At 39.4% G+C, this 27,530-nt stretch overlaps 1 protein-coding gene across 1 annotated transcript; it reads right to left on the bottom strand.

The window, feature by feature from the left end:
- Window positions 1-1,326: 1,326 nt before the first annotated feature.
- Capn6 (calpain 6) lies at window positions 1,327-26,295 on the bottom strand. The gene is made up of 13 exons (XM_021153314.2): window positions 26,203-26,295; window positions 19,474-19,654; window positions 9,855-9,986; window positions 8,304-8,512; window positions 7,626-7,818; window positions 6,847-7,040; window positions 6,531-6,608; window positions 6,249-6,435; window positions 4,775-4,897; window positions 4,422-4,624; window positions 3,714-3,835; window positions 3,396-3,532; window positions 1,327-2,860 (listed from the first exon to the last, which is right to left on the bottom strand). Exons 2-13 carry the CDS (start codon window positions 19,636-19,638, stop codon window positions 2,678-2,680), a joined length of 1,926 nt encoding a protein of 641 aa, XP_021008973.1. The 5' UTR covers window positions 19,639-19,654; window positions 26,203-26,295; the 3' UTR covers window positions 1,327-2,677.
- Window positions 26,296-27,530: the final 1,235 nt, after the last annotated feature.

Genomic DNA, 27,530 nt, shown 5'->3' with positions numbered 1-27,530 from the left:
TTTCACTCAGCATAGTTATTCTAGCCTGCATAAGTTCATCCCAATATGTCTTTAATACATTTATGCAAAGCTCCTTAAACATTATAAATATATATGAAATATCAATTGGGAATAAAGATTTAAAGGGAACATATTTAGCATGTCTTTTGCTTCATTCTTGATGCAAAGTTGATGATACATTACTGATAATATGAAATATCATTTTCTGATGTGCAACCCATTTTCATTACAAAGGGGCGCAGGTTTGGTAGTCAAAAGGATATTTTCCATAACCTCCTGCTTACTAGCTGAATAAATGGGAGCAACTCTTTTATGTCTCTTTTCTTTACCTTGCTTATCTTAAGGAAAGAAGAATGCTGGTGCTTTGTGTGAACATTAAAATTAAATTTCGTGCATGAAGACTTGAACATAGGATGAAATGCACAGTAAAGACTCAAAAGGATTGCGTTCTCTCTGTGTGTCTTTAAATTTGAGAAAAATTTTCATACTTAAAAAGAGTATGAAGAGTTGTGGTTTTGACCTTAATTGTAATATCATAGTGCCATCTGGTGACCATATAGAATGATTACATTATCATCATTTTAATAAATCTGTATACTATTTAAAACTGTAGTGTGTTCTGGGATCACATCACAAGGAACAACAGTGAGGGCTGTATTTCAGAGTTATTTTTTTCTGAGTAAGACCCCTCCCTTGGATAGGCATCTGCTCAAATCATGAGGCATAGCTTAAGGGGAATGAGGAGAACTTCCTTCTTAGCCTGTCTTGGGATGAGCAGATGGCAGATTGAGTGTACAAACACATACGTCAAAGACTCCACATCCAATTGACTTGGAAAAAGACATAGGAAAAAGAATACTGTTTCCCCTTGTTAGGAAATCTTCCTTTGGACAGCTTTGGTCTTCAGTATAGCTCCAGGGAGGGTACAATAGTAGGTATCCCCAATTACTGCCCTAAAAATAAAAAAAAAACCTTCACAATTCTACCAATCACCCACCATCTACTGAAACAACTGCACCACCAGAGTGCAGCTGATCTTAGGCTCTTACAGTCTCAATCTCACTGAACTCTAGCTTTGAATTAAACATTTAGGAAACTTCCGCATTGTAAAGGGATGATGTGGGTTAGGACTGAACTCATCATACTTACCCCTGGGCTACAGTTTCACAAAGCACCCACCAGTCATGCTTCCAATAGCCCTGAAGCATGTCTTGATAGATAACCATCCTTGCCACCCTTCCAGTACCATTAACTAGTCAAGACTGGTCAATTTATTGAATATGAACTTTATTGTGATTTTGTTTGTAAGGCAGTGTGGCAAAGGCACTGTAGAAGTTACAAAGACTGCAAAATGTGATAGAAAATGAGAAAGTTTAAAAAGAGCGAGCTACAAAATGTATTTTTAAATGAATGCATGCTGAACTAGCCTAAGTACTACGACTATGTTTAGTTTTTTATCATTGCAGAAGCACTGAAATATTGTTGGAGGTGGGGCTTGGGATAAGATGTGAAAGAACTTCATGGAGGAGGTGGAATTTATGCTGGGCCTTGAATAGGGGCAGAATACTGATAGATGAGGATGAAGGGAAGAACATACAATGACTGATTCAAAGGAAATTTTGTAGACATACTGAGTAACAAACCCCTGGGGAGTGGAGCTTCCCAACAGAGGGAAAAGCCTGAGGGGTCTGGGTGGGACCCAGACTCTCAGGTTCCCATATAGAGTTTTCAGTACCAATGATATTAGGAAGCACAGGGCAATGGGCTTGTTTGTAAATCTAGCAGCAGCAAGAGGTTTCACATTGTAGTCAGGGACCCCAAACTGGCTGTCCTATTACTGAACGGATTCATCCATCTTTTGGTGTGCATGATACTTCACTAGTCCTTATTCTTGCCCACTGACTGAATGGTAGTTCGAGCGCACTTGAGTGCACGTGTGTGAGTGTAGGTGTGTGTGGATGGGTGGGGGACGGAGGCTTTGTCTCCCACTGCAGCTTCTTCAACTTCTCCCTCTTATGGCACACAGCTGGCTTCCCAATTGCTAAAGCTCAAGCCTTTCTCACTGTCTCAGCCGCATTGAACTCCAGCTCTTGATTAAGCACCTAGGAAGCTTCCTCAACATGAAGGTAAAACACTGTGGGGGAGTTACTTGAGTTAGGGCAGGACCATACTTTCCAGAGGTGGTGGTGGTGGTAAGGGCTGGGACTGTTAAAAGTCAGCTCTGGCTACTGATGAAATGTTGCTGATAAATCCGTAGTGTCAGTTAGGAGCTGGGATGTCAGGCTAGACCAGCTTGGCCTTGATCACCTCTGTCCTCCTTCATCAACAAGCCCTACAGGTAAGATGTGTTGGGCAGGTGGAAACAGCAAAGACACATGTAGGATGTCCAGATTCTTGTTATTGTCCCATTTGAATCTCACCCCTGGAAGCCCTAAGGATCTTTTCTCAGTAAACATGTGTATGATCTCCAGATGGGATTGTCACCTCCCCTGTCCAGCTGCTGGAGGTATATAGGTTATGTAGCTACTGATGCTACTTGGATCAGGAGGTATGGGAAATATCAGAAAAGAGAAAACTTTAATAAATGTGGAATTTCAGTAATTGTGGGGTCTTAGTTAAGACCTTGTGCCTGACAAAGGAAGATGGAAAGCTGTCAGGACTCTCTGATGATGACTACTTAGAGCTCGGTGAGATCATCGCTAGAGATAACTTTGAAGCTGATGTGGCCTTGCTTGACTTTGGCAGTAGGACCACCCTTCTTACGCAGGTACAGAGATTTCAGATCACGGCAGTCGCTGGGGTCAGCATCGAGAGTAACCTGCCCCAGGAACTGATCACAAAATTTTCTGCTGTTCCACACCTGAAGAGACAAATCAAGGAAATGAGCCTAAACAACCAACTGGGATGTCACTGATGCGTCTAGTGACATCTAGGATGTACATCAAATAACATTTTTATCTTTTCCTGATAACCCTTTGATTAAGAAGACAAAGTTCCAAACAATATAGATGAAAGTAGACTAGGGATCATTTCATTTGTGGGTTTGTTACATAAAGGCAGCTGATCAGAAGTATTAAGCCAGAAAGACTGCCAAACTGACGCTATCCATATTGACCTAGCAATATAAGGGTTAATAGAACTAGCAAATACTTTCTTTCATGGGACTTTATAGTACACATGTTCACTTGTGTTCTGTGCATGGGAAATAAAGTCAAGAGCTTTAGGTCAAAGATGAATAATGAAGTCGGTGTTTTGCTTAATGAGAAATGTTCTGAATACAAACCAAATAAATAATAGATAGCCTTTGTTCTGCATCCTCCAAACATGATATACTTGGGGGAAGCTCATATGTGGCAGAGAACATAAACTCCCTAAGATCCCTTGTTCAGTCTTACCTGGATGATAATAGGAATGTCAGTGGTCCTTCTGTAGAAAATGGCCTGCGTGTCAAAAATGGCATGCACAGTATTCTTCTGGACAGGGGAACGGACTTCCTCCTTTCCACATTTGATGATCAGGTATGGGTTGACAGCTGTAAGAAAGTGACATTTTTGTTGTTGTTTTGTTTTTAAACCTAGTGATTAAGTCTCCTCCCTAGAGAGGCAAGAAGTTATGATTTCATAAAGTTCAATTCTTTTCTCTATGAGAGCTGAGAATATCAATGGAGATAATAAATGCTGATAATGTTTTCTAGCCATATACGCAGTTCTTACTTTCATTGGCATACTTCTTCTCCAGGCCCTCGGCACTGTGGACAGTGATCTGGGTAACCACCTTTGGGTAGCCACGTGCGAGGTTCCAGCAAGACATCTTGGGCATGTCCAAAGTCAGTTCCCTAGAATATTAATCAGAAAAAGTGTCACCACATGATGAAATGGAACTGCCAAAATAGACTGCATTGTTAAAACACGGAAGAAGCTAGGTGACCAAATAAAATAAAATAGAATAAAATAAAATAGAGAAGCTGGGTGGCCTATCCCATTCCTCCCCTATTGTGGCTTTTTTTAAGGGTGGTTTTCTTTTCTCTGGTTTACAGAACTTCAAGACCAGAGTTGGTACAGCTGGAGTGAACAGTAGTTTAGGCTCTCCAGCACTGAGAACAAGACAGAGGAGCAAGGAGGAGTGCCAGCAGCTCAAAAACAGATAGAACCAATCTGAAGATAAAATACAAGCAGCAGACCTGAAGAAACTGGCCCTTTCCCCTTAAATGCCACATCAAAATTCTAAATCTCAGATCTCCATTGGAAGATTTTTCCATAGCTCCACTTTGAGAAATATTTTGACCACCTGCCTTCTTTGAATTAGTGAGGTCTGACTTGAGCATATTGTCTCATTGAGTATATGTGTAGAATCAAACGGAAAAAAAAAAAAAAAACAAACAAGAGAGCAAGGGTTGAAAGACCATCACAATAAAACTGAACCTGAGCTGGACAGGCACTTCAGAGAAGATCCTCAGTAGAAATTCACTGGTACGGCCATGCTGGAACATGGTTGGAACAAGCACATAGCTGCCCTTTTTCAGATACTTGCTCAGAAACACAGTACGGGTGTCGATATAAGTGGAAGTCCCAGCACGCTCCTGAATATACAGATGGTGAAGACGGAACCTTCGGTTCATCTCCACCTAGAAACAAAGATGATGTTAAAATCAGAGCTTTTATGATAGAAGGTCCCACTTCCACTCTCTTCTTATCCCTTCATAATTCTCTTAACTCTAAAATCTAACTTAGAATCTGAATGATCATATTCTCTTTGCTCCAAATGCTGTTCTTACCTTGAAGAGCTCAAAACCAATGATGTAATTATCAGGTCTTCCCATTCGGCGGTAAGTGCGTAGGTCTTTCTGTTGCAGTGACATGATGACCTTATGGCCATCCTCGGGCACAGTGAAAATGTACTGAGAGAAGGGGGTCATCAAAGAGATGAATTAGCAATCCCATTTCAGACAAACTAGCTGAAATTTTGTGGAATAAAATTCTTTTATAGGAAGCAGAGTCTCAGGTTAATTTCTGGGCTTTACTATTGACCAGACAATGATGTAATGGAAAATTAATTCACTACTAAGTAAAGATCATTATACTAGCTTCTCCCTATGGCATCTGGTATGTACTGAAAACTCTATTTTTAGAGCTTTGGTGCCAAGGAGGGTAAGTTTTAATATGCATGTTTCTGATAAGTTATTCATTTCTTCCTGTTATTGTACCCTTGTGTTTAAAGCTATATGCAGAAATACTTCAGAATTCATAAAGACAGAAAGCATTCTTATTCCTCTCAACCAGACTTTGCCATACAGCCCTGGATAGATTCATAAAGCCATCCCAGTCATTTGAGCAACCCAGGTAAGGGCCCCAAAGGTCAATCTTGTATATACATCTACAGAGAAGCCACTCTCCAAGTTTGATACAGGAGCTTGGTAGTTCCCTGAAACTTTTCTACATAGGGAAAGGGTAATGATACTGAAGATTCTTGAAGGGCAATTAAGATGGAAAGGGAAAACAAAATTATAAGTTAAGTAAACCAGTTTTCTGAACCTCAGTGTTCTACAAAATGAGTAGGTAATGAGATCTATAGGAAGAAGAAATATGCCCATGGACAGTGAGCCAGAGTTATGTTTGCTATGCTGTAGCATATCTTCATACAGGTTATTATAAATTCAGGCTTGGGGTGCTTTGAGAGAGTCTTGTTGGTTTCCTGGAATGTGCCTGGTCAGACATATAATATAATATGAATGTGGTGGTAAATAGACTGAAGTAGAAACTGACAGGGCAGTGATTTAAGTCCTGAGGGGGAAAATGACCTCATTCTAGAAGAGAAAAATGCATGTTATAATGATGGTTTTTCAGAAGGGTAACCTACATGACGACTACAAGATTCATGTGTGATGTATCAGGTGAACAATTGGGCAGTAAATGCGAATGAGGAAGAACTGAGACAGCATCTGTAAGCAGATCCCCACGCTGCTGTGTTGAGACCATCACCAGAAAACAGGGGTTAAGTTGTAACATTCAGAGAGAGGCAGCTAGAGAAACTGAGATTTGAAAATGTTATCAAGTTAAGTTTCTGCAAAGAGACCTTGTCTTCTGGGTCTTACAAGCATCTGAGTCAATCTCTGGGGATTGTGGTTGATTAATATTATGCAATAGATTTGAAAACCTGATGCTAAATGAATACTCCAGAGAGGAGCAAAGTGAGATCTGACTCTTACTGGCTGGATAGCTCAGAGGAAAAGGACAATAATTGACTCTAACCTGAGGATTCTGCAGGAAGGTATCACGGTTGTTATAGCAACCTCCTGATCGGTTCATCAGAGGGTCATCATCCACAGTCCAACATCCCACCACTGATTCCAGCTCCTTGCGGCCAAAAACAGGATTATTCACATTGCGGCAGACATTCAGTTTGTGAAAGTTGTGGCAAAAATCTTCCAGACTCATCCTAAATGGAAGGAATAGGAAAAGAAATGAAAATAGCACTTAATATGCATTTTTTAGTAAGAGATCCAAATTTCTTGATGCAGAAAGATTTCTCACCAAAATTCTCCATCATCAGACATAACAAGTCCCAGGTTCTTGCGATCTGTTACAGTCAGTTGCTGCCACTCCTCCGAACTAAAACCAAATAAAGAATAAAAGAATAAGTCATTATTCTTTCCAGGATGTCAAAAGAAGAGAATGCACAACGACTAGGCTTACTTTATTTTATTTCTGGCTCGATTGCAGACCACATGGCTGACTAAAGCCCAGAAATGTCTCTGTTATTTGACAGCTCAATAGCAATCTAGAGAGATAGGTTTGGGAGAACTACAGAGCTTAGGAGGTGTAACAATGAAAGTGAAATATCACTCACATTTCACTCCAGGGGCCACTCCATTCCTGTCTTCCCGATGGGTTCCTTAGGCGAACCATATACAGCTTCTCAGTACTGAAGACTTCCACAAGTCTTTCTCCGAGACGGAGCTTGCGAATATCAGTCATGGTGTAGGTATAACCCTTCAGTAGACCCCAGTCTGTTTCAACTTCTTGTTCCTCCTGGCTGGGAGACTGATAGCAAATAAAGATATGTAAGGGCATAGGAATTGGGAGAGTCAAGTTCTGGATCCCCTTCTATCTTGGTTGGTTCATCCCAGTATGATTGAATCAAGTTCTCCCTGTGAAGATGGAAATTTGATCCTAATGTCTAATCTACCACATAAGCAAGTGAAAGAAAGAAAATAACATAATATAACAACTTACTTTAAAGTTTAAATTCCAAATAATCACTTCCTATATTAATATGAACTGTGGTTTTTTTAAAATGTGGTAAAGCAGATTCATTTTTTGAGGGAACAGCTAGCTATACCTTCAATATCCAGGAGCTAAAATGATAGTAATAGCTTACCATAAGGTATTTACACCACCTTTGATGGTGCCTTGGCCCTTAATGAAATGAGTGGTTCAAAGGGATTAAAAAAAAAAATTAACACTCCCCAGTCTCCAAGCCAGGACTTAATGCCTATGTAAGCTTTCTGAGTTTAAACACTGACCCTTTTTGTGGGTTTCTGGGTTAAGTACAATGTTCCTTGATAAATTTTGTTATCTTTGGTGCCAGATGTGAGCATCAAGTGATTGTTTAGGGTGAATGCAAACCTCAATGGAGCAGCAAATTAGACCTCCTTTGGTGAACGTTTTGTACAGTTCTCCAAACAGCTTGTACTTCTCCTCAACAAGATCAGTGTATCGTCCTTTCTGCATGTCAATGATCTCAGCCAGTGTGCCAGTGAAGTCCATGATGATATCAGTGATGGTCAGACCATCCAAAGCCTCATAACAGCCCAGCAGTCTGAAAGCAAGGATGCAGTTATCTTGGTGAAATTAGTTATCCAGTTCAAGGTCATCATGCTCCCAAGAATTAAAGCAATTCTTGTTCCGACTTTACCAGCTAGTTTTTCCCTGTATATGAAGTGGGAAATACTTTGAGATTACAATGAAAGCTTTCTAGGCTTAGGCTATGTTGATAAATGCTAGTCCATGTAGAAACGTCTTCCTACAGACAGATGACAGGTAAAGGTTAAAAGGAGATGTGAATTCCATGTGAGTTTCAGATTAACAACCTGAAAAAATTCATAGGAGACAGGATTTACCAGAAACCAATGCATCTGTGAGTTTTGAGAGGATGGCCTAAGGCTAAAGAAAGGTCTTTAATCTTACTGAGCTTCAGCCAGTTTTAACTGTGTGGTTGAGTAGGGCAGAATGAGTGCCCAAAGACAAATATGGTTTTTCTGTCTTCCTGTATCATGACCACAGACCAGGCAACCCCCTCCTTACTTTGCATACGCTTTTTCCAGTAGAGCATTCCAAAACTCATTCATGGAGGTGGAGAATGAGAAGACCAGATCTCCGTTGATGGTGGGAAGCAAGTCATCAATCACCACCTCAGTCCATTCTCCAAAATGCCAGAAGCGGAAGTGAAAGATTCCAGCGTATTTCTCTGGCTTTCGAGGATCCCATTCCTGATCCTTGTGGTTGGGAATTGCCTGGAGAGGTGAGACCATTTAGTCAAGGATTCCAAGACTGTATCCATATGTAGAGATGATAGTGAAGTCCTGAGAGAACACTTACTTTTGAGTCTAGATTAGAAAAGCCTAGGGTGTGGCATTTTTTCCCCACAACTTCTATTTCCATAGGCCAGTTTTGCTGTGTGAGATTTTACCATATTTGCCATTCCCACCCTAAATATGTAGGATACTGGAGAGACAATCAGAGAGGTTCCCGTATATAATCAATAAACTAGACAAGAGATTATATACATAGATTTGTAGTCAAATGTTTAAATACATGGACAAGACATTTAAAAGTAATATGAGGATTGGAGAAATAGTTCACTGATTGAGAGCATTTACATCAGTACTAGAGTTTGGATCCCAGCACTCAAGTAACAAGCCAGGTATCTCTGCAAATGCTTGTGCCCCCAGCTCCTCAGATGGGAGAAACAGGAAGATGTAGGGGACTTGATGACCTCCATGTTAATGGAGGAAACATGAGTTCTGGCTTTAGAAATAGATCCTGCCTCAAAATGAATAGGTCAAGAATGCAAAAAGAAGACAAGAAACACCCTCTTCTAGCCTCAATGCTTGCACATAGAATGCATTTACAAGTATGTATTGCACACATTCACACAAATAAGTAATAAAATAAATCAAATGAATCTTTAAAATTAAAACCAGTACAGATACAATTTTTACTCTGGTTTGCCCTATCTAGAATTTCATGTAGATTTATTCAACATAATTCAGATTTTAGTTACGTCATTAATAAAATTCACAATTTTGGAGTTCTGTTTTTAGTACAATTGCACATAACTATTCAAAATCTGTTTTTAATTGGAAAAATATTCATTGTCCTAAATAAAACTTTTTTTGTTCTTTTGAATTTTATCTGAATAGTAAGCAGGAAGTTTTGTGCTATTAATAATTTGTTAGAACCATATCAAGGATCCCTTTCTATCTTTTTCACCTTTTCTGTTATGTATATATGTGTTGATGACTCCCTGGCCCCTACTGGCTTCATAACAAGTTGTTACAAAGAATATAATATGAAGAAATATCGAGTAAAAAACACGACAAATGACAGCAAGTGAGCAATTGGTGTATGTGACAAAGCTATTATGCAAAATGTCATTAGAATCTAGCATACATGGAATGTCACTGTAAATCTCAACTTGTCATTATTTGTAAAATTTCTTACAATGGAAATAAGTTACCTACTTCTGTTTTTGAGAGATAGCAGTATCTTGAAATGTTATGAGCTGATTTTTTTCCTTCAAGTTATTCAAGAAGAAAGCAGAAATAGAGTAACATTCCACAGAAAGGATGATACCTTTGTCCAGTGTGACTCCTGAACAGCCAAACAGGAAAATGCAGAGATCATTGCCTTGTTCCCCAATCTGCCCTGGATCAGCTGGTGGTTGCTGATGTTGCCCACAATCAGGTGGGGGTCATCAGAAATGTCCTGGGGGATACAGTAATTGGTTATGCAGGAGTCAGGGAGGAGATTTTCAAGAGTTGCTAGAAGCCAAGCTAAGCCTTTACAGAGGAGATGGGATTGAGTGAGGCTACAGATTTTATAGATGGGATAAAGGGAAGGTTAGGGAGATTTCTAGCAAAAACAAGAGGCAGTAGATAACCTAACCACAGAGAAAGGAGACCTTATGGAGAATGAGTGATAAAATGGAAGGAAAGAATGGGGTAAGGTAGGACAGCATTGCTGCAGGAAGGCCTTTGTCATTGGCATTTCAGCTACAGCAGTGAACCCTGGAAGATGAGAACTAAGACTTTGCATGCTGCATTCTAATTTCATTTTTTTGGGGGGGTGGGGGGTCAGGGTGAAATTTCTCTGAAGTATCCATGCTTGTGAAAGGGTGATTTCCTTTAAGACCCAAGGTCTGATAGAGTTGAACATTAATGCATCTGCCTTTCTAGGAAAATGAGTTAAAAGACCATACAGGAAGTCCTTTTCTAATAGGAAGCAAATCAGTTTCCATAACAATCAGCTTTCCCAACTCTCACTTTTGTATGAATATAAATGACAACATCATAAATAGTAGGTGTTAATAGATTATTCACAGGAATATTTCAACAGAAACTCCCCCTACAGCGCATATTCCAAAAGTATCAGGCCTGTAGTGGGGACACTATTTGCTAGGGAAATACATAGGTATTTTTACTTCTGATATCATTAGCTGGGTCATTCCTACTGTGAGTAGGAAAAATGAAAGCCAAATAATGTAATTACAACAAAATGCAATGAAAACAAAATGGAACCACTTTGAAAGCATATCCTATGCCAAGAGAAGAAGAATCCCCAAAGTTCATCTGGTGGTGTACTGGATACTCTAGTGAGTGACTGGGTGCTTGAGTTGACTACTGATAGGTCACTGGATAGGGGAGAAACACTGAGGCATAGCAGACAAAGAAACAGGCATAAGCAAAGAAATATGGGACATCATATAATTGCAGACGATATGGCTCAGAGCATCAGCACTTGCAGACTTCAAAGACAACAAATCCCAATTAAATATTGATATATGGAGACATTTTTATGGAAATGGTTATTGGCCCATAAGTTGACATTCTCCATATCCTGCTGAAATAAATCCCAGTTGCAAATGGAAAGGTAATCTACATGTACACTCTTTAAAAATTATTAAATAGAAACAGCTATATTTTTCTGGTACATAATACCTATTTTTTAATGGATATAATTCTTCTTGAAGGGTCTACTCTACAGAATGAAGCATTCCATAGTTATTAAAAGCCAAGATAGCTCTGGAAAGAAGTAGGCATTCTAGGCAGAGACACATCCAACCTGAAGATTAATTGTGCATCAACCTGCCAGAAGGAGCTAGTTAGGTGGGTTGTCAGCTTTGGATTTTCTGTTCATTTTTGTTTAAGATGCATGTCTGGTGCCTTATCACTTGCCTTTTCTCTTGGGAGACTCCCAAGAAAAATAAACTCCCTTGGTCAGACATTATCATTTTATTTGTAGCAAGATATGAAGTTATGCCCCAGTTTCTCAGATACATATGAAACAGAATTGTTTCCCAGTGTAGAAAGCAGCTGAGTATGGATAGGTGAAAAATGTGCTTTTATATATTTCAAAGACAAATTCATTGCTGGTTTTATGGAGAGTTACTATGGTTCAAAGTTACTTTGAAATATTTTTAATTTAGATAAGCAGTAGTCTATACCCAGTCAATACTTTTAATGTGTAAACTTCTCACATAAGGGAGCAAAGAGACACATAAGTGTATTCAAAATGAGGAACTGGATGGTTATTATTCTGTTTGTATGAACTGGATATAATTATTATCAATAGCATAATCTACAACCTTATATTACTTTAAATTTTTGTGTAGAATATCTAGTAGTGGATTTTAAGACACAGTAACAGTTATAGAATATCAAAAGCAGTGGAAGAAGCAGGTGATCAGATAGGGGCAGCTGCTTGGGTTTCTTTTTTTATTATTTTTATTGGGTATTTTCCTCATTTACATTTCCAATGATATCCCAAAAGTCCCCCATACCCTCCCACCCACTCCTCTACCCACCCACTTCCACTTTTTGGCCCTGGCGTTCCCCTATACTGGGGCATATAAAGTTTGCAAGTCCAATGGGCCTCTCTTTCCAGTGATGGCCGACTAGGCCATCTTTTGATATATATGCAGCTAGAGTCAAGAGCTCCGGGGTACTGGTTAGTTCATAATGTTGTTCCACCTATAGGGTTGCAGATCCCTTTGCTGCTTGGGTTACTGATTATTTAGTCACCAGGATATTTGGTCTAAAGCCTTTGATGCTTCAGAAAAGCATCATATTAAAGAAGACTGGCTGACCCATCCCTTTCTCTTTAGCTTGTCAATGATCCTGTGTAAGGGAATAATATTGTGCAGCTTCCCCACAGATATTCATCCCTATTTTGTACACTCTGTCCAAAACTCCATTTTTTTGCAAGATTTTCTCAGATCCTGGTTTTAGAAAAAAAATCACTAATAGGCATTGATTTTGAGAATTCAAGTGAGTACATATAAATCAGTCTTGTTCTATATGCAAGTGGAATGATGTGGAAACATGAAGCAAATCTTACTAAAGACATAGCTCGTACATTAAAAGACTAGAAAACAGCTAAGGAGTTAGAAAAGATAAGAAGAAGCCAGTGCAAATCCAAAAGCTCTGAGAACTTTCCAGAAATGGGTCAAAAAGAAAAGAAAAGAAAAGAAAAGAAAAGAAAAGAAAAGAAAAGAAAAGAAAAAAGAAAAAGAAAAAAAGAAAAGGCTCTTAAGTGATTTTTAATATGTATTGGGACACACTGTGTAGCTTCCTTTTGAAGTTAAAGAAGGAAGGTTGTGGGTGCTTTTCTGTAACTCTGAGTATACATGGGACATTTCAGCCTGAGCCATGCTGGTGTGGTAAGAATGGAGGTCAGTGAGAGGCCACAGCTCACATATCCATAATATCAGGGTGTCTTGAGAGTAGTGGAGAGATGTAGGAGATGCTGTGTTCCTAATGGCTCCAGATGTGCTGGCAGAGTTGAAGGGATTCTTGAACTGAGATGTTTGGCAAAGCAAAGTCGTTTCTTAGGTAGAGTATACATATTACTAAGAATTTGAACGTAAGAAAAACTGGAGTTCTTCCCAAATACTATCACTCCAAGATAAATGTTCTGTAAAGAAGGGACATTTTCTAGGGAATATATTCTCTTGGCTGAGCATTGAGGGACATCTCAATTAGTCTCACCTCATCCCTGTTCCCAGAAATTCCTGATGGGATCTCAATGATGAGATCTATAACCCTGCAAAGTTCACTCTACTTGCAGCAATTACATGCAGACCGTTAGCAATTGTTTATGCAAGTAACATTTAAAGGCAGAAAGCACTGAGATTCAGGTTCCCTTCAGGAACCACAGTAATACCAAATATTCCTTATATAACCAGTATCCAGAACAGTGGGGGCAACTTCAAAAGCACAGTGTGCATTCTAGCTCGGGGAGCAGGTAGGGATATGGCTAGTCCTTCAATAGGTACTTGATGGTGAACTATTTCCAGAAGGAGTGGGGGCTAATTGGCATACAACTTCTTTTCAAAACCTGACGGCCATGTGAGCTAGCCCAAGTAGCTATTATCTTATTCTCAGAAAATTGAACCAGAAGCAGATTTTATAGGTAAAAGTGGGCTCACAGAGAAATGTAGCATGCTTTCTGAAATTTTACTTCTATGTGAACATTTTAGTACCAGGAAGTACTCAGTATGGAACCTAGAACAACAACAAAAAAAGGTCAACTTCAGCCAGATGATGGTGGCATACCTTTAATTCCAGCACTTGGGAGGCAGAGGCAGGTGGATCTCTGAGTTTGAGGCCAGACTGGTTTACAAACTGTGTCTCAAAAAGCAAAAACAAAAGCAAACAAACCAAAAAAAAACAGAACAGAAACAAACAGACATACCAAAAGCTCAACTTCAACTTCCAGTCTAAACAAAAAAAATATTACACAATAATATTCATATCCGAAAATTTGAGATGAAACTCAGCTACAAACACAAAACTCCTTTATTGGGAAGAATTATTATATCTGTTTAATGGAATACTTTAGGCAATAAGAAGGACCAACATGGTACATGCTGTAACATGGATAACCTGTAAAAAAGATGCTAAATGAAAGAATCTATATAACTTTAAGAATACATTTTAATGGAAAAGTCCACAATAGAAAAATCTGGATAGAATAAAAGTCAATTAGTGGTAGCTGGTGAGTAAGGAGAATTACTTACTGGGAATTAACATGGAAATTTTTAATTTTTACTTTTCTCACTTTTTAGACTATAGTATAATTATATCATTTATCCCTTCCCCACCCTCCCTCCAATTATCCCATATATATATTTCTGCACTCCTTCAAATTTCTCTCCTCTTTTTTCACAAATTGTCATTGAATACATATATACATATGCACACACACATACATTCCTAAAAATAACCTGTTCAGTCTGTATAATGTGGTTCATATGTATGTTTTCAATGCTCCCCCGGGAAAGCTACTTTTCTCATTCCCAGGTTTCCTCCGTTTCCTATAGTTATTTGTGTAGGGTTGAGGCTTCGTGGGTTTTCCCCATGGGGATCTTAATGGATTGATACAGCTATTATTGTACCACTGGATTATGGTAATATTTGCACAACTCTGTCAATCTACCAAAAATGGTCACACTGGACACTTCAAACACATAAATCTCATGTGATATAAGCTGTACTTTCAATAAAAAAGAAAACTATTTGAAATACAGAATTTAAAATTAATATAACATTTGGAGAAATCATATAAGTCTATTCAACTCTGATTGTGTAAACAATAGAAAACACTTAGAATCACTTTTTGTAGAAAGTCACAACGTCTGGATGCCAGATGAAATTCATGAGCCATCTAAGTCCAAACTACTGTACCAAGGTTCACCAGGAGATGGAAATTCTATTAACATAGCGAAGTGCTACTTCTATTGTCATTCCACCACTGGCTATCTTTTACCCAAGCATGTGTATTCTTCTTGGTATGTTTTTCTTTCATAAGTTTCCCCCTGCCATTCTTATGACCATAATTTAAACCCAGTGCTTTCTTACTCCCCATTCAACTGAAGCAATGTAGCAAAATGGCCCGTAGGTAGAGTACTCCATGAAGAAATACTAAACTCAGGCCATTGACAGGAGATTGCAGAAGTTAGAAGTTTGACCTTGAGGGTTGACAGAAGATCTGCTGCAGGAGCTCTTTCTTCTTCCACAGCTGGCTGTACAAATTCCCATGAGACTTTGCTTCATCTAAGTCAGGGATTAAATGTATCTGACTCTGGGACACTATTGTGGGTGGGTATGAGTCAGTCAGGAAAAAAGCCAGAGTGCTTGGCGAAAACTGGAGAAAAGATTTCTGGGGGAATTTGGCAGGCAAATTCAGCCTAAAACTTGTACCTACAGACTCACTATTACACTGAAATTTCATAGAACTTACTTCTTATGAATTATTAAGACTGTGATTTATATTCTCAGGGATAAAGAAAGATAAAGAGCACATGGAACATCCACAAAACTGGGAGAAAATCGGGCCACCGGCTTATTGTAAAGAAAACAGGGTTTTTCTATGGAGGGTATGGATAGTTCGTTGCCACTGGCTCATTAAAATGTCTTTTATTTCCTGTGTATCTATTACTTCTTTAAGCCAAGCCAGAGCCAGGTGTTGTAAAATGGGCCTATAATTCCAGCACTTGAAATCACTGAAGCAAGAGAATTATGAGTTTAAGGCTATCCTGGGATACATAGCACAACTGTCTCAAAAAATACAGAGAAAACTTGCAAATAGAAAGGAACAAGAATGAACTCATTCTTTTCCCTCAAAGACAAGTGGGAACTTCCTAGATTTAAGTTTCCTCAAAATGTCAATGGTATGTAGTCTTAAAATGTATAAGCTTTGAACAAGGAAGAGACACAAACACCCAGATTAGAGTATTGGATAAAGGATCGTGGTAGAGAGCTTGTCGAGCATATACAAGGGGTTGGGTTTGAACTCCAGTGCTGGCAACAAAAGTGTGCCAGATTTAGTTGCACACACACTTGTAGTCCAGCTTCTTTGCAGACTGGGTCAAGAGAATGACAAATTGAGACTTTTTTCTAAAAATAGAATTTTAGAAAAGCTGCAGAATGTAGCTCAGTGTCTGGTCACGTTCACTTATGTAGAGTGCAGAGCAGAAGAAAAGTTGGTTTATCATGCCATCACCATTTTGAAACTTTCCAGGAAAAAGAAAAACCCTGGTTAAGTATGATGCTATGTGGTAATAGGAATGGGGAAATGTCTATACCCTTCCCTGCAAATCAGTATCTCAATTTCCCTAATAAAGCAACGAAAGGCAATGACCCACCTCCTCTTCCTGACTCAATTCAGAGAAGCCTATTACTGTGCCTCAGCTTTCCTGATGGGAGGTCAGAGAATAGGCACATGGTTCTTCAACCCAGGATTACCCTCCATTCTAGTTGTAAAAGAATCCACAGCTTTCGGAGAAAGCTCAAGGATCTCACAACCTTATTTTTACAAACATCTTGCTACTTTGGGTTGATTAATTCTGCTTTCACATCATGTTCTCCAAAAGGAGAGCATGAATTCGTTTATGGACGAGCAGCAGCAACACAATGAGGATGCCTGTGAGTGCTGTCTAAAAGGAAGCTACACTCATACGCATACATGTTTGTAAAACAAACAGAGGCCCAAACAATATTATGATAGGAGATAAAACTTAAGTGAGCTTTGAAGTCAAGTTCTGAGTCAAATCAGAGCCTTCCAGAGATTGAAACCTGAGTGAATTTTTACCTTCTCCTGGGAGAATTGATTTCCTCATCAATATGAAAGGCAAAATACCTACTATTTTGAGTATTGTTTTGTTTATACATTTATTGGCGTGGGGTGTGTGTGTGCACATGACATCCATGATATGCATGTGGAAGTCAGATTGGCAACTTGTAGGAACTGTTTCTCTTCTTCCACCATGTAGGTTCCAGGGACCAAACTCAGCTCTATGAGTTTGGTTGCAAGGACTTACCTGATGAATCATGTTGCAGACCCCTGTTACACTTATTTATTTGTTTGTTTAGGTCTAGGTTTTTCAGACAGGGTTTCTGTGAATAGCTCTGGCTGTCCTGGAACTTACCCTGTAGACTAGTCTGGACTCAAACTCAGAGATCTGCATGCCTTTGCCTCTCGAGTGCTGGGATTAACGGTATGTTCCCCCATGCCCTAGTACATGCTATTTTTTTAAACCGGGAATATCAAATAACTTGTAACATACCTACTTTACTAAACCATGGTTAGTAAGGTTGAAGTGAAATTATACGTAGAGAAGACCAACTCATAATATTATTAATGTAATGAATGCAATTTCTTTTGCCCTTCCCCTGTGTTTATTCTCCACCTCTACACACACACATAGTCCTTAACATTGAAGCTTCCTCTAGAAGAATCATAGTTTGCCTTAAAGAAATATAGACTGTTGTCAAAATTAAGTTTTTTTCCTTCCCCGTGAATCCATCTAGGATTAAATCTACAGAATTTGGGTGAAGAAGGCAAAGTACAAAGAACTCAGGCAAGACAGAGGGGAGATTATGTATCTAAAGCCAAAGCAGCAGAGGAAATGCTGTCCACTTCATTCACATCTGGAAAATGGCTTTGTGTTGCCTTCCAACTTTGCCACCCACCAAATATCCTTCCACCTTTTCTAGGACTTCATCCCCACCAATCATCCTCTCTCCTGCATCTTCAAACTCTTTATCGTCTTTATTCCTTAGCCAGTGACTATGATCAAGTCTGCTCATTTTCAAAAGATACCCATCCAATGTACGCTTCTGTCACTTCCCTGCTTCCTTTTTTAGCTCCTTCTGCCACTTGTTATCACCATCCATCTATAAGTTTGATCCATTCATTCTCTCTCTCTCTCTCTCTCTCTCTCTCTCTCTCTCTCTCTCTCATTTTAAGGGGTAGGACAACTTACATCTTTGAATTCTGAAACATGTTAACAGATTTTATTCATGTTTCCTGGATTTTTATTACAGGTAAGCAAAATTATCTGCAACTATGTCAACAACTTAGAGGATTTATTGCTGAGTTACAGTTCCAAGATCCAGTCTTACACTTTTAATAGGTATTGTTCTTTGTGAATCAGCACTAGCTACTAGGGCATCTAGGTCTGATGCCTTTGATTCTTCATTTAAAACACAATATTAATGAAGGTACTTTGCAACCTCAGCTGACCCACTCCTCTCTTCAAGTATAGAAAAGAGACATTGAGATCAATGTATCTTGGCACCACCTGGTGGCAATGTGCATGAACTAAAGTAACTCTTAGAATTCCATTTAGGAGTTTAATGTGAAAATTGCAACAACAAAAGACAACAACAACAACAAAATGATTGTTGATTCCTTAAAGATGACAAACATTGAGTTAGTGATTAATGTAGGTCACAACCACATATTAAGAGACATCATACAAAGGGAATCTTCAGGTCCAAGAACTTGAGCTTTATGATATTTTCCAACCTGATCATTGGGAATCATCTCCAGTAAATTATGCTTCTGACCAGTTGTAACCATCTCTATAACACAAGGTTGCTAATTATTTTCCAGACTATATCACTATATCTTATTATACATTGGAGTCTAGTTCATATACAACTTATGGAGAGGTGTTAAGCTCTGCTGAGACACAGCACATAGATATTCCATTAAGACTGATAATAACTATTAGTAGTTACTATGAATGGGTATGGAAAGACTGTAGTTATATGTGAATTCCACTAGCTAATACTGGAATGACACAGTGAATGATATTCAATAAACAGATCAAAAGCCTCGCTCCCCCATTGCAGCCTTTGTGTTCCTTCAAGTAGAAATCATTACTCTGATTCTCAGTGTCTAAGAAGATATTGGCTTCATTGATCTGAGGTTATCTTTAAGGTGGGATGACAGGCAGCTAAGTAAAGAGACAAGAGGATAGTTTCTTTCTAGATTTCAATAGGTACTCAAAGTTCCAAAAAGAATAAGCACAGTATATTTCCTTGTCTTTTGGTGCCATTTTTATACGATTGACTGGATTTTTAGTCTCTTCAAGCTAAAGCCTACTTTAAAACTGTCTCGTGGTGAGGAGATGATACATCAGCCCTTTTGCGTTAGTCATTTAAAATTGTGTATGCATAGGAAAACATCATGTAATTCAGATAGATAGATGGATAGATAGATAGATATAAAAATTGATAATTACAAGTCAACAAAGAGAAAGAGAGCAACAGTGAAAGCTAGGAAGAAAGAAGACAGAATTCCAGATTTTCTAAATAGTAAGTCGGTGTTAAAGAGCAAGTCATGTGGAGTTTCAAATCAAAAGGAAATCAAGAAGAAAGAAAGTGGGAAGAAAAATGAGAGGTACCTGTGGGCGCTTCCACACCACCTTCCCGGGAAGCAGCCGGTTGAAAAACAGAGAATCATTCTCCGGTAGGAAGGTTGGGTCACAGAAAAGGCGACCATCCTTCATGCACTCCTGCTTCAGTTCTTGGTACTTCTGGTTTTTGAAGAGCTTCAGAGGAGGACCCATTGCTATCCAACTAGGTCTAGAATGATAAAAATGGTTACTTTGAAGGAACGTCTCAGTTCTTTTAAGAATTATCTAAAATTCTACAAATGGCAGTGGCTGTAGTAGCTTCCTCCCAAGGCCTTCAGACTGAGGGAAAGTCACTACGTTCAAGAAAAGAGGAATCAAAGCTCAGATAAATGTTAGATCCTGGGTGAGGAGCTAACCATTTTAGGACCTTGGTTTGTTCATCTGCCAAATGGGACAAAATGTACTTTAATGGTCTCATTGGGAAAATAGGTAACAGATGTGAAGATTGCCAGCTCAGCATAAATCATTATAGTGTAAAAGGTAATTTTCCATTTCTACTGACATGGAACAGCTCAGAAAAGTACATTTCGAAATTTGATGATAAAGGAGAAAGAAAAAAAAATCACTTTACCATGTTCAGAATGAGTCAGTGACCTGGAGCGCTGCATACTTGATGCAGAGAGGGGGAAAAGCCTCTTTCAATTCTAACAAGTCCGTTTACACAACTACTTTCATTTCATTATTTAAAAAGTTTGTGTGTTTTACTATTGGCTCAGAAGGCTGATGTAAAAAACAGAGCTCAGCAGACAGCCTCCAAACACACATAAAAAGATAGAAAGAATATATGATCTTTTTTTCCCCTTCAAAGTATAGAATCATTTGCAGACTCCAAAACCAAAAGGCAGACTGAAATTCAATTACACTAATTTGACAGACTATAAGTTTTTAATCCCATACTGCTTCCTTTCCTTTGAAAAGAAGAAGAAGAAGAAAATGCCACATAGCTAAACAAAATTAATACAGTGGTTTTTCACACACACTCAGTCAGACTGCCCTACACACAGATATCCTTAAAAACTGGTTTGTATGAAGATAATTTAAAAGGCAAATTTGATTTTAAATAGCTTTGTAGTGATAATAGATCTTTTTATGTCATTACTTGATCCACAAGGATATATTTGTAATGAACTGAACAATTTTCCTCTGGCATTTTAGTAGTAAGTGAAAAAGCGTTGTGAAATTTTTATGGTGTCAGCTACATTAAACCTTTATTCCTGTGATTTTATGAGCTCAGTACAATTAAAACAAACAAACAAAAACCCCACTATGTTCAGAGTTCTAAAAAACATTTCATGAAATTTGCAAAAAGAGAAAAAAGAAAAAGAAAACAAAAAAAAAAAAGAAAGCTATGTTAGCACTGTGCATGTGGGGGTGGGGTGGGCGTGGACATGAGCAGTGCTCCTGTGTGCACACATACATGTGTGTGTTTGTATAGAAGCATTCCATGGTTTATAAAATCTATCACCATCTTTGAAGCACTGCACTTCCACATGTATATTTCTACACTTGATTTTCTATGAGTCCTGGAGATTCTAGTTCATCTCCTACAGCAAAGTTTGTTATGCACCAAGCCATATTCCAGGCCCTTTGGTTGCATTTACTAGTTTCTAAAAGTAAGAATAATACCAGTTGATTAGGTCCTTGCCTGTCCTTTAGAACTGTAGAGCACTGCTTCCTATGAAACAGCTTCCCCACTGGGAAACCATAAACCTCTAAAACTACATTCTCAATGCTATTTTATGGCAAAGCTATTTGCAAGATATGTGTAACGGACATGCCCTTTCTCTTCATTGAAAAATTAAGAGACTGAATATAACCACAATTTTTCCATAGCCTTATTTATTGTCAATTGTTTTTAAAATTAAGTATGGAGGAAACACTGCAAAACACCAATGTGCTTTCTGTTAACCAGATTTCAGCTTGTGCCCGTGTTTTAGATATTTGTGCATTTCATTGTATTTGAAAGCATGGGTGGCATCAGTAATAATTCTCCGTTAAGCATCAGAGCCAAACTGAGTGTTTGCCTGGACTCCTTTTCAGAGCCTATTACAAATGGACTCTAATTTTCATGTGTGTTCAAAGTTACAGCTAATATTCCTGTGTTTCTTGCTTTCCCTAGAAGGTTTGGTAGACTGCCAGAGGCTGGGGGCTGTAAATATGGACAGTCTGAGGCAATTAGGACATTTAGTTTGCCAGAACCTCCTAGTGCTGAACATTCTGGATAAATGGGTATTTCCTGCCCAGGAAAGCCATGTGCTCTCACAAAGTCTCCTTTGCTAATCAGGCAAATAGTAAGGCTCACAAAAGCTTGCAAGAAGAATTTGTTACAAAGAGACCCTGTCTAAACACAGAAGCAGCATCAATTCAACAAAATTAGGTTTGATTTTAAAGACAACAAAATAGGTCTGGCGAGATGGCTCATTGGGGAAGGGCACTTGCCAGCCTGATGACCTGAGTTCAATTCCCCAAGAACCACATGGTGGAAGGAGAGAACCGACTCCCACAATTTTTTTTTTTTTTTAACATGCGAGCTGGTGTTGGAGGGTCAAATCTTGATAGAATGAAGGCCTTTTGCATGAAGATGCTTGCATTACAGGGACGCCTGGATAAATATGCATTTGAACTTTTACTAGGGTATAATTGAAGTCCTAAGTCCTGCTGGAATTATATAGTAGAATTGACTCCCCATTTCTGACTAGGCAACAAGACAAATATGTTCTGTTTGCTCTATGAACTTGATGTCTTTGTGTTTCCGGTGTTTTGTTTTGTTTTGTTTGTTTTAAATCAGGAGACTGGAGGCATGAACCCTTCCTCCTTAAACTATAGCTTTAACTACTGAGATGGTTAGTGTAAACCAATAGAAAGTGCCATATGGTTACAAGATAAATACTGAAAACCCTCTCATTGTGAGGTACTTTGTTCAGCATCTCACCATTGTACAGGCAATATTTGTTTGACAGATAAATGTCTTAAGTAGACAATCAATATTTGTGTGGCAAATTACTTGAAATGTGTATTGTCCAACTTACTCACATGTTCTTTCGTTGCAGCAGCCATGCTTTGTAAAACATGACCCGTGTCCTTCATTTCATATGCTCAAAAAATGGCAACTCAGAGAAACAGCAACTAAAAACTGGCAAGACTGAGTCAGAGCCCAGTCTGTGAAATGTCAGACACGGTGTGTGGTTTTCTTTTATACCACACTTCATCTTTTGGTCACTGCATTTTTTTTTTTTTTTTTTTTTTTTTTTTTTTTTTTTTTTTTTTTTTTAGAGAAAGGATTTTTTAGTTCAAATGAGGAAACCCTCCAAAGTAAATGCAATGCCCAACTTCTGAGGCGTTCTGCCTAGAATTTATTGCCATAGTGGATATTGAAAAGGTTCTTTATTTTCCTGGTTTAATGATCATGGTAGAATCTAAACGCTTTACGTACAAAAGCTTGTTTGGTAGCTCTCTGAAAATAATGGAAACCCAGAGACTTATAAGCTGGTGTTATTATGAACAACTTTCTCTGTCAGAGCAAAGGTTTACAGAGACAGGAATGTTTCTTTCTTTACACTTTCCACTGCACCAGGTGGTGATAGGGAAGAGAGAGTCATTTATTCAAAGATCACCCTTTAGGAAAGGTGATAGAAGATAAAAGCTAGGGCGTTGCATTTAACCTTCAAGTCTCTAGATAACCTCTGAAGTGTGAGCAATTCTGGGGAGGAATTGTGTGGCCAGAGGACAAGTGGCAGGAGTGGCTAGACAGGACAAACAGCAGGCTTATCATTGAGGTAATAGCCTTAGGCAGATTTACTAGAATTCAGACCTGCTGACTAAAGAAAGAAAGAATGTGAGGAACATTGTGTCTACCAAGAAAATGGATGGGGGCAGATTCAGTGTATGTGGCAAGTCAGAAATTGCCAGAGAAAATGGAGGGAGCCTGCCACGTGGAACTCAGGCCTGCAGCCAGGAGAAAGGTTTTGCTGTCCATTGGACTTGAAGCTCTGAGGAGGAAGGCAGATTCTTAGAGGAAAATCATTTCCTTCCTTAGCCGTGGATCAGCCTTACAACAGTCATCAAATGAATTCTAAATCAAAATTGATTTTAAAAAACCAGAACACAGATCACAAATTACTTTGGATTCAAAGGAGTGGGTGAAGTAGCCAGTTACCCTTAAGGGGCATTGGGTGAGCTACACATGTATGGCTTTGATGACACTGTCTCTGGCTACCTTCTCCCCCATACTCTGCAAAAATAGAGATAAATGGGGGCACAATTAGTATAGGAGACGTAATTCTGACCTGGTTTAGACATAATCTTATTCCTCCTACTGAAGGCGATGGGGCAGATTCCTTGGGCTTTAATGGGGAGACTAAAACTTCAGCATCCATGTGTTCCCGAGAGAACAGTGCTTGCCATTTCTGCACAAGGAGAATCTTATCTTACATCTGTGGTCACATATCTGCCAGAGCACTCTGAAGTGGCTGTTGACATTCAAGGTTTTGTTGGCCAGACACTGTGGGATCAGAAAGGAGCCTCCAGAGTTCCCTAATCAACTCTTCTGTTTTCCATAGGATATATTTACTCTGTCCAGAGAGAGGACTGTGTTCAAAAAAGAAAGAGCACACCACAGACAGTGTTGAAAAACTATATCAAGAAGTAAAAGACACTTCAAAAATCATAAAAAGAACATGTGCAGTCAGGAGGTTCACAACCCCTTATTGCAGTACCATCTTTCACCCTCAGTTTCCCCATAGGCACAACAGGAAGATGATGGCTGCCCTGCACCCCTCCGGGTGTTATTTGGAGAAGCTAATGAAGTTAATGAAGTATGTGAGTGCACTTTTGATTGTTAAGAATAAGTTAACATTTAGCAGTTATATTAGGGAATGTTTAATTTTAGCAAATAAAATCTCATTTCTTTGTAGAAACAGAGGAAATATGATCACATGCTTAAAATAAGACACACACTGACATTGAAAAGACCTGTATAAAATGGTCATTCCTTACTCCACCTTCCATTTTTGGCTGACTTGCTGATTTGGTTGACTAAGCTTATTCTAAAAATCTAGTTTTACAGTCCTTTGAGAATCTAATTCGAGTTTTTATAGATTTTTTTCCGGAAGAACTCTTAGAAATCAGTTAATACACCGTCTTTCACTGTAATGTGAAGAGACTTCGCCAGGGTTACATAGTAACAGAGTTGGTACTAGAATGGGAACCTATTGATGCTTTCTCCAAAAGTATATTTTGAAACAAAAAAAAGAAGAACTGTGAGAAGAAGGGCAGCATGCAGACAGAAAGGACAAAAATATATTGTTCTCTTTTTGCAACAATGTACATAGAAGTCTTACATTTGAAATGCAAACTGTCAGAAGGTGATATGATTTGAAATCAAGGCTAACCAAAGAAACTTTTGGGGTCACAGTGGAGCTGTTTTCTGCTTTCAAATTTAGGAACCGAAAAATTTCAAGGGATATAGAAAGTCTGCTTTTTAACCTATTCCTGACCATGTAAGCCTTTAAGCTGTTCCCTGGACCACTGGAGACTCTCACAACGAATAAAGAATGCTGTTCAAGTACAAAATACTCGCCCCTTTGTGTATACCCAAGCACATGAGTTCATACGTATATGCACAAGTATATGTACATGCGTTCCTGCATGCCTGTGTGAATACACACACACACACACACACACACACACACACACACGTGTACTCACTCGCACACGTGTGCAAGAGAGGGGGCGAGCATGCACAGAAACACACGAGGAAGTTGTTAATTAGTAACACCCCCCAATTTTTGTTTATTCATTCAGGCTAAAAAGAGAGATCTTAATTTCACAACAGAGATTAGCAAATGAAGCATTTGCTGAAGTTTAATAAAAATATAATACAAAGCATGAAGCATTTTGTTGTGACAGGCAGAACAATCAGCATTTTCCAATGTGATTTTTACCAAACTTTTTTCTAAATTCTCACACCCACTTGTTTCCATTGCAATGTGTGGCAGCTCCCTTTTCCTGACCCTAGCTGAAGCCAGCTCTGGTCAAGTCCCCAGTTAAGCCCCAACAAAAGTGGAGTGGGGTGGAGTGGGGGATGGGACCTTCACTGCAATTCAGAATTTAAACCAAAGATAGAATCAGAGGGAAACCAAACCAGGCCCAGGAACTGATAACAGAATAGCAAGATCAACCTGTCACCCGGGCAGGAAGGTCCCGAGGCTGTGCAGACAGGGTGTTAAGATAGCTTAGGCAGCCACTCCTTCATTGTGTAGCAGCCAGTGGCCTGTGCACACAATTTCAAACTCTTACAGAATGTGTAGGCACAGAGTGTGACTCCGTGATTGTGCCTGAATTTCAAGACTTTGCCTATCACTCGGCATCCAAGGAAAGTAGATGAAGCAACTAGCTAGCCAGCTTCTCTCTTCACACTCTTCTCCCAGGTTTGTCCTTGTTGACCAAGTGTTTACGAACAGAACATTCACAGAAAACGGACCAGCTAGCTCCCAGAAACCGTTTAGCGCAACACCATCAAAATCACTGCGTTGAGCCCCCCAGATTCCAACTCATTTTAGATGTTTCAAAGCGGCTATTAGCGTACACGTGTACACAATTCTATCCAGACAAACCCTAACATTAATAGATGCAAAGTTTGTTTAACTCTACAGTTTAAGTTCCTTTGCTCTGAAAATAAAATTGTAAAATAAATTTGTGGGCGCATGCTCTACTCACCTGAGTTAGCTCAGGAACCCTGCTGCTGCGGCTGCTGCTGCTGCTGCGGCTGCTGCTGCTGCTGCTGCTGCTGCGGCTGCTGCTGCTGCTGCTGCTCTTAGCCAGGTAACCCCACTAAGTCTGTTCGGCCAGTGCAGCTGAACAAAGATTCTGGCTTTCTTAACCTGGAAACTATTTGGGCTGTACCAAGCTCTGCTCACAGGGGGAGGTGCCTCACAGCAACTTCAGGAGCCTTTGCCCCGCCCAGCACTCAGAAACTGATCCTGAGTCACGAGGAAAATCTGGAAGGCGGCCCTGCCAGATGTGCAGATGGGATGCCCACTCCAGATCCACCCACCAGTAAATTGGAAAACCCAGAAAGCCACATTTGAAAGGCCTTTCTGTTTCAAGGAGAAATAGGACTTTCAGGAAATGGGCCTGATAGATTTCTAACTCCTCTGTCCCAGGGGCGGGGGCGGAGGGGGGTGGGCTGCAGACATGGACATTACTGAAGAGAGAACATGGAGAGCAAAAATGTTCGAATGTTGGCAAAGTTCTAGTGAGCTAGGCTGCAGACATGTCCCTAATAGCCACTTCTATGATAGCAACGGGGACTTCGGCATCAAGTGGGAATGAAAGGGCACCTAATAGGTTGCAGGAGCATAATGGTCACTTTGTGAAAAAGCAAGTAACATTTGGCCAAAGGCAGAGAGAAGGGAGGTGAGTGGGGTTTGATTCCATGGCAGCTGCTAGAAGCTCGATTTCTAGCAACAGTGCAGTGTCGAGATTCTGCCAAGCAGTGTCTGGTGAAGGCAGAGCAAATAGCTATTTGCTGTGAAAGACCAAGCAAGAAGTGTTAGTGGCATGCTCAGCCCTCTCTAAAATAACTCGGTTGAATCCCACTTGAGGCCGGGATCTGCCTTTCCTGAGGTTTTCATTGAGACACAGTTTAAAGGCTGCGATTCTGATGATTTTGGGTGTCTCTTTCACGTTCACAAAATTTTAACGCTACCATCTTCTCATTCGACAGATTTCCTGCCCTGTGTGCTGATTACCATTTCATCAAAAATTAACACTCTCTGTCTCTATGCCTCTACCAATCCTTACTCTGGTTATTTGAAGATCTGAGAAGTGAAGGAAGACAGGTAGAGGAAAAGAGAGGGTGGAGAGAAAGAGAGGGAGAAAGAGAGGGAGAAGGGGTGGGGAGAGAAGGGGAGAGGGAGGAGTATGCTTTCCCTACTCACTGGCTGCATACCAATATTTTTTATGAAACAGATCTGGACATTTCTATAACTAAATCTCCAAGACTCTCCTCTGACATTTCCTTTGTGCCTTTTTTATACTAGATG

Source organism: Mus caroli, unplaced genomic scaffold (genome assembly GCF_978045245.1).
Source record: "Mus caroli unplaced genomic scaffold, Mus_caroli_1 scaffold_5, whole genome shotgun sequence".
In the NCBI taxonomy this organism is placed as follows: domain Eukaryota; kingdom Metazoa; phylum Chordata; class Mammalia; order Rodentia; family Muridae; genus Mus; species Mus caroli.
Note: the sequence above shows the minus strand (reverse complement) of the source record. Positions and strands in the feature narration are given on the sequence as shown.

Bases quoted from the DNA above. Each gene is read 5' to 3' on its own strand.
- Capn6 (XM_021153314.2), bottom strand. From the start codon at position 19,638: ATGGGTCCTCCTCTGAAGCTCTTCAAAAACCAGAAGTACCAAGAACTG. The intron at 9,987-19,473 runs GTACCTCTCATT...TGTATCCCCCAG, and splicing joins TGGTGTGGAAGCGCCCACAG to GACATTTCTGATGACCCCCA. The intron at 4,898-6,248 runs GTTAGAGTCAAT...CCCTTCTCTCAG, and splicing joins CCTTCCTGCAGAATCCTCAG to TACATTTTCACTGTGCCCGA.